Consider the following 7,400-nt stretch of genomic DNA (forward strand, 5'->3'; position numbering starts at 1 on the left):
TTTTTTTTTTTTTTTTTTTGCATAACTTTGTAGCATCTTAGGCAGGCTGTGTTTGTATTTGTGTAGAATGACCATATTGAATAAACCAATAGGGTTAAGATTAAAGAATATTAATTAGTTCCTTCCCTGTAGACTATTGGCCTCACCTGTACATTGTGTACAGAGGAAGCAACTAGAACAGCTCCTTTTTTTTTTTTTTTTTTTTTTTTTTAAAGTTAAGATAAAATCTTTTCCCCTTAATCCTGGAAATGGTGAGCTTCATCTTACTGCCAGTGGCCGCTGGCTGATCAAGAGGAACAGTAAGGGAATTAATTTGAGCTAGAGAACAGTGATTGTGGCATGAGGCTAGGGCATGCACACAGTAAAAATAAAGCAAGTGCGGTTTGAACTGCATTTTTCTTCCCTTTTACTCCCCTGCTGCTTCAGCTACAGTTTGGAAGGCTTGATCAGAGATTCCTCCTAGCATAGTTGTACCAGAGGGCATGTCACATGGGTACTAGTTTCAAAGGAGGCTGATGCCACTCCTGAATTTCTGCTACTATGGGTCAGAGTCTGTAGTGAGACCCATACTCTTCTCAGTCAATGAAGGAATCACTTGGAATTCTAATCTCTTCCCTTGCTCTTGAAAATAACTTATCACAACCCTTTGCATCCTGCCAAGACAGCAGTGAGAGACAGCCAGCGGGGCAGTATTGGAGGGCTTTTTGTGGCTAAAGATCAACAGAGCTGACAAGCCAATGACATTCAGTAAAAACCTAAATTTGCAAAAAAATAAGCAAAAAAAAAAAATATATATGGTGGACAGTCTCGTTCTGTATGTTGTCACATCCCACTAACTGCCCTAGGCAAATGTGGGAGGGAGTCAAATACACCTGATGCTGAGTGCCAGCCTGCTCCAAGGTGCTGCATTAAGAGGCACAGTGGTGTGGAACAGGAGCCCAGGAAGAAGAGCAGTGTAAAGAGGCAGGAACAGGCAACAAAATATTTCCTTTGCAGTTACGAGATGGAAATCCAAGAACTCCCTGCAGCCCTGACCAAGTGACAACAGGTGTAAGCGTGCAGCTGCCAGTCCAGATCACAAGGTAGACATGTGATGTAGCCCAGCTAATACAACCCATGTGCATAAGGCATGTACACATACAGCCTCTGGCCAGAACATGTTGGGCCATTGGTATTGCCCCCTGCAGCAGAGTTGCTTGCTAGGGATAAAGAAATCCCAGGGGCCCATTCTGGGCTAGTCTGCATGTTGCTTATTACACCTTTGCCTTTTCCAGTCCTGGGCCCAAGATCAGCCCCTCCCACCCCCAGCCCACGTGCTGTGACATGCCTTGAATGAGCCTCCTAGTAGCGCTGCTGTAAGCTCTCAGGACTTGGCTTTGGTTGGGAGACACCACAGGGTAGGAGTGGGGTGGGGGAGACCCCCAGGTGGGGTGAATAGTGAGTGTGTGGAGGCAGTGCGGGGTTTACAATGTTGCCATGAAGCCAGGCCCATGGTCAGAAGGGGTCCCAGCCTGCTGTGCTTGCACTGTGCCCCGAGATCCCGCTGGCTCTTCTCTCCCCCCCGCCCTTGCTCCTCTCCGTCTGCCTGCCGAAGGCTCCTCTTCACCCCCTGGCTTCTCTCTGCCCCCCTGGCCAGAGCCCAGTGCACCGTCGGCTCCAGGCACTCTGCTTCCCATCGCCTGTGGGGCCCCACCTGTCTCCCTGGAGCTGAGCTGCCTGGGATGGTCCAGAATCCTGGCCAGTCGGGGGGGGGGGGGGTGTGGCGAGAGACAGTGTGGAGGGCTTGACTGGGCCCCTCCAGGCAAGTGGGTCCTGAGGGAGCCTGGCTGGGGCAGGCCCTGGCCTGGCTGATTGCACCACTCCTGAGGAGCCGGAGCGATTCCCTGCCCTGGGACCAGCCCTGCCTGCACTGGCAGCTCAGCTTGGCAGACAGTTGCCTCTCAGCAGGGCTGGTGAGTGCGGCTGGGAGGCAGGGTGTGAGGGAGTTGGTGTCTGGAGGGCTGGGGTGGGGGTTGGGGCACTAGAGAGTGGGGGTTCTGTGTGGGGTGCTGGGCAGTTGTGGTGGGGCTGTGGGCAGGGGTGGTGGTGGGCAGGGTACTGTGCATTTGTGGCAGAGTCTTGGGGGGGGGGGGGCGGGGCCGGGGGGGGGGGGGGGGGGCCCTCTGGCCATAGGGAATTGGAGGGCTGTTCCAGTGTTGGGTGGGGGGGCCTCTGTGGTGTGGCATAGGCCCGCCCCTGAGGGGAAGGGGCATGTTGGCAGCACAGGGCTAGGTGAGCCACTGTGCATCTGGTAACTGCTGGTTTGTAAATAGTGCCCTTGCAGCGGGCTGGGCGGAGTGGGGCTGCCTCTGCCGTGTCCCTGGCCAGCAGCTCACTCCAGGGACTGACCTCCCTGTGCCATGCTGCATTGTCCCCATGGGGGGCCACAAATATGTTTGGCGCTGGGGCCACAAAAGGTTAATCTAGCCCTGCCTGGAGTGGGGACACCTACAGCCCCGGTGGCTGGGAAGAGCAAACGCTCCCCGTCACGTGTTACAGTCTCTTTAAGACGGGGCATTTCAACCATTGCCTTCAGCGCTGGCTCAGTAGATTCGACAGGCCTGGACCGGGAGTGGGGTGTGTGGCGAATCTTAAGCTGGGTGACAGAGCGAGAAGGTGTCGGCGGGAAAAGCGCGCGGGCCGGAGGGGTGAGTCTGTAAAGGGGTTCCGGGTGGGAGACACATCGCGGCGCCCCGGCCCCACTCGAGCCTCGCGCTGGGCCGGGGGTCCTGCTGGCCCCGTTCCTGCCCCTGCCCTCCGCGAGACCGAGGGGGGCTGTGGGCTGCTGCGGACCCCGGCCGGCGCCACTGGAGAGCGGGGCAGGCGGGCTGCGAGCGCCTGGGACCGGGACCGGGACCGCCCCTCACGGTGTGCACGCAGCACCTAGAGTTGTGGGCCCAGTGTGTGTGCCTGTGTGTGTGCAGCGCTTAACGCCGGTGCCCCCTCCCCCCCTGTGTGTGTGCGTGCGCGCGCACAGCATCTAGCGTTGCGGGCACCGTGTGTGTGTGTGTGCGCGCAGCACCTAGCGCGGCAGGCCCCATGTCCATGTGTGTGCCTCAGTGTGAGCTGTGCCTGGTGCCGTGTGTGTCCCTGTGTGCAGCACCTAGAGTGCTATGGGTCCTGTGTGTGTGTGGCCCTGTGTGCGTGCAGCGCTTAGTACTGTGGGCCCCGTGTGTGTGCAGTGGTGGGCCTGTATGTATGCGTGTGCAATGACACAGGCCCTGTGTGTGTGTGTGTGCACGTGCACGGTATCTGCACCCTGAGGATGTGTGTCGGGGCAGGAAAAGAGGAGTTCCTTGTTCTTTGAGGTTGTGTGTGTGTGTAAAGCCTTAGCAGATTAGGGCCCAGTGTGTGTGTGCACAGCACCTAGCACCCTGAGACCATATGTGTGCATGCACTGTGCCTAATGTTCTGAGGCCCTGTGTGTGTGTGTGTGTGTGTACAACCACCTAGCTCCACAGGACCCTGATCTCAGTCAGCTCCTGTGTAAACAACACTTAGCACCCTGAGGCTCCATATGTGTGTACAGCACCTAGTGCCATTGGGCTCTGATCCCAGTCAAATCATGAGCCCTGGTACATGACGGGGGATCTTAAGTAGAGCCCTGTGCGGATACATGTGCATCCGATCCGCATAAATGGTTTGTGGATATTGAATTTGCAGGGCTCTTCTCTGAAGTGCTACTGCAATACAAATAAATTATAATAATAATTAACTAATAATTCTCCAGTGCTGAGCAGAGGCCTGCAGGCCTGCCAATTTATGTGGGAGTTTTGTGATGTGGGGAAACACCCACTAGTGGCTGGGCTGAGACTACCAGACTCATCTTGTCTGCAGGCTAAACAGAGTGCCCTTTCAGAAGGATCGCAGTAGCCAGGTGTCTGGGCACCATCATTCTCTGTTTCATTTTCCCCTTTGTTTGATCAGTTCCAGAAGTGACTTTACCAAATGGATCCCGAGCCCTTTGAAGTCGGACGTGCGGTACGAGAAGCTATCAACATCCTTTCCTCTTCCAGGAATGGAGTCCAGATCTCAGAGGTGCTTGGCACAATTAAGTGCTACCTAGGTGGAACTGAAAACCAAGCCCCCCTGAAGGAGAGGGAAGAATTTACCCGTGTGCATTTTTCTGCCTTTCTGCGAGGTCTTGTCAGTAACCTGAGTCCAGATTGGATAGAACTTCTTACCTCTGATCAGCAGAAGGAATTATGGGATAGCTTTTTCTTGGAAGGGCCAGCTGACCAAGCCTTTCTGGTTCTGCTGGACTCCATTATTTCTATGGGGTAAGCCTGGCTTCAGCCCCATATTTGTTAGCACTAAAAGCATGTAAACATGTGATGGCCCCTTCACATTACAATTCCAACCTAGTCAGATGATCTGGTAAATATGGCTTAAGTTTAGTGCAGAAAAGACCTATTTGTAGCCTTGTCCATGAATAATGCTAACTCCGTGGTCATTTCCCATGCTTTAATCTGGGTGTTGAGTATGGGCACTGGCCTTCCTATACTACACATTGCAATAGTTGTAATGATGTGAAAGAACGAGTGTGTTGTAATCAAATCCCCAGGCTCAGCTGTGGTTGCATCATAGAGAGGTCTTTTCACATAAAGCATAAAAGGGGAATGTTCAAGATTGTTGGAGAATAACAGAGTTTTCACTTTTTGTTTGGGTACAGCAAATCAGATACTTTATTTTTTCTCTATTAATTGCATAGAGGGAGAGAGCTAAACAGGTCTTTTAACAGGTAAACAATTACAGCAAGCATTTATACTTTTTGTTACAGACAATAATGAGCAACAGCTATATTTTGTTTATACATAGGTCATTCTGATACTTTTTTTTGCTTACTAATGTAGACTCTTAGTCTACATTCCATATTATTTACATATTATCTACACAAGGTCGCAACAACTTTTTACACAGTTCTTTTCCACTCGCCTCACACATTCCTCGCTTCTACAAATTTCGCGTTATTAGGGTTACAGTTAGCCTAACTCCTGCTAACGAACTGTCATGCATTGCATCCCCTTCCTGTCAGTTCTTTCTCTGCTTCCACAACCCCCCCCTTTTGTACTACTAGTACAACAAACATTTTCAAATCTTTATTTGCATTAAATCTCGGAATTTAGATTTTACATTAGATGCTTTAACCTTAGGGGTTTTGATTGGATGTAATGACAATGCATGATGAGCATGGACATGAAAGGTATTACTATTATTACGTTTTTTACAACAACAATAACATACTTTTACACTAGCTAACAACAACACAAGCAATAACATTTTCATAGCGATAATATGATGGGGTTGTTGTACAATTTTAGTTATATAACACAATATATTATACTTAGTACATAAGGTGAATACTTTATAAGCTGTTTGAAAGACATACTTCTTAACTTGATATATATTTTGAAGCATGTGAATTTACCCTTGTACTTTAGAGATTTTTTTGAACCTTTGGTAACAGTGAAATCGATTAGGTACTAAACTAGTCCAATTAAAGGGTATTTGGAACCTAAGGACTACTTGCAATATTTTATTTGCAAGCCAGTAGTTAATATGATTGCTTGCAGTGGTAGTGAGATTAAAATGTATGTTTTGCGATGTGGTGGCATTAACATACACACAGCTATTATTAGCTTGAAAAAGTAAGTGTTTTGTTAGGGTAGTTTTTTGTTTTTTATTTTTTTAGCAAACGTAGTTATGAAGAGTAACAACTGCTTCTGGCTTCAGTTTACGGATACACTGAAGCTGTGGGGGTTTTAACGGCCAAAATGTCCATTGACTTTTTAACCCCATTCAAATGTTAGACATAATTTTAGGAGCACTGACTAAAAATTGATTGGGCATACCAGGAGGTCTAATTTTTTAGATGTCTTGGTGAATTACCCAATTCCACATGCATTTTTCTCATGGACCCGGCAGGATTTGGTATGTGGGAGCCCATACCCCCCCAACCGGTTCATATGCTTGGAAGGAGCACTGAGAACGTCTGCACTTTTACCCAGAAAGTTTTTAAGTATGTTTTTATGGCCACAGATTAGATGGTACTTTTGATGTGTCTGTAAGGGCAGTGGGCCAAGCTTGATGCTTTAGATTATTCCGAATGGCATTAGCTGGTCATTCAGGAAATTTTGAATTTTTGAACATGCTAGATTTCACTGCAATGCCTTCCCAGTCTTAGTGATATTTAATACCATTTTTGTTAGCAACTTTTGGGTTATAGAACTAAGGGCGGAAATAACATGTAACTTACCAATTTCAGCCTGTACCTGGGTTAGTTGTGCTCCAAAAACAAGGCCAATGGCCTTTTTTAGTTGCCCCAATTTTTTATTATGTTTTTGGTTTTTAAAAATATTCCAAACTGCTGCTGCACTATTGGCCCCATCCCATAGGGATCCGGTCAAGTCTTTCTTCTTTTTAGAAGAAATAACCCAAGCCCTCTGTTGTGCTAATTTAATGGCAGCCCCCTGTGAGCAATTTGGGTATGTAGAGGTAATTTGGAAACTGGATAAGGGCAATGAAAATTTAACAGTCCCTAGTGTAGTGTTAATTACAGTTCATTGATATTTTAATACATCTCTCTTTGGTGTAGTACTATACCACATTTGTTGGTTGAACACCTTTATGTACTTCCGGGAGGCATTGATACTAATGGCATAAGAACGGGTATATTGCAATAAGGTACAGGTCACATTATTAGTCACTGGAATAATTTTTATGCAGGTAAAATTTCCAGTGGCAAAACAAACTTTGGGTATTTGTTTAATTGTTTACTAATTGGGTGACCAAATAACAATAAGGGCCTCTTTTATTTAACACAGTGCAAATTCTAGGAACATTTGCTATAGAACCCATTAATTGCAATTACAGATTCTTGGGGTTCACTGGTAGTGATATTATATACTTTTATTTTTACTGATTTATTTAATTGTTTGCTTATATGGGATATTCTGAACCTTAAAAATATTTTTTTTTAAACAATATTTAAATAAATCACTAAAGTGTGAAGGCCTTGGCCATTGGTTTTATCAAATATATGGCATTGTCTGTATTTGGATGTGTTACAGGGGTAATAGTGTAATGGAGGAGATGGCAGGGGCAATGGCAACAAGGTGCCTTTGGTACTTATTATTTAAAATCTAATTAGGGAGGGCAATACATGCTGAAGGACTTATTTAAAACACAGGGCGCAGACTGTAGAATAAACCCCAAAATCCAATTAATACCACGTTCCCAAGCATGGGTCCCACAAGTTTCTTTCTGCTAGTGTATAATTTTTTGTTTTTTTTACCAGGGTTAGTTTTTAATGTCTTTTGTAGTCAGGAATTCCTGGACTTTGTGGTTTTAATGAAGCAAGT

The 7,400-nt window shown here is 47.1% G+C and overlaps 1 protein-coding gene across 1 annotated transcript in view; it reads left to right on the forward strand.

Annotated features, from left to right (window-relative positions):
- Positions 1 to 2,558: 2,558 nt before the first annotated feature.
- Positions 2,559 to 7,400, forward strand: part of TELO2 (telomere maintenance 2) — a 54,441-nt gene continuing 49,599 nt past the window's right edge. Inside the window, 2 exon segments of the mRNA XM_024219016.2 lie at positions 2,559 to 2,687; positions 3,967 to 4,319. Coding sequence (XP_024074784.2) covers positions 3,988 to 4,319 — 332 coding nt within the window. The 5' untranslated portion in view covers positions 2,559 to 2,687; positions 3,967 to 3,987.

The sequence above is a fragment of the Terrapene carolina genome, unplaced genomic scaffold (assembly GCF_002925995.2).
Source record: "Terrapene carolina triunguis isolate 2854851 unplaced genomic scaffold, T_m_triunguis-2.0 Scaffold67, whole genome shotgun sequence".
Lineage (NCBI taxonomy): Eukaryota > Metazoa > Chordata > Testudines > Emydidae > Terrapene > Terrapene triunguis.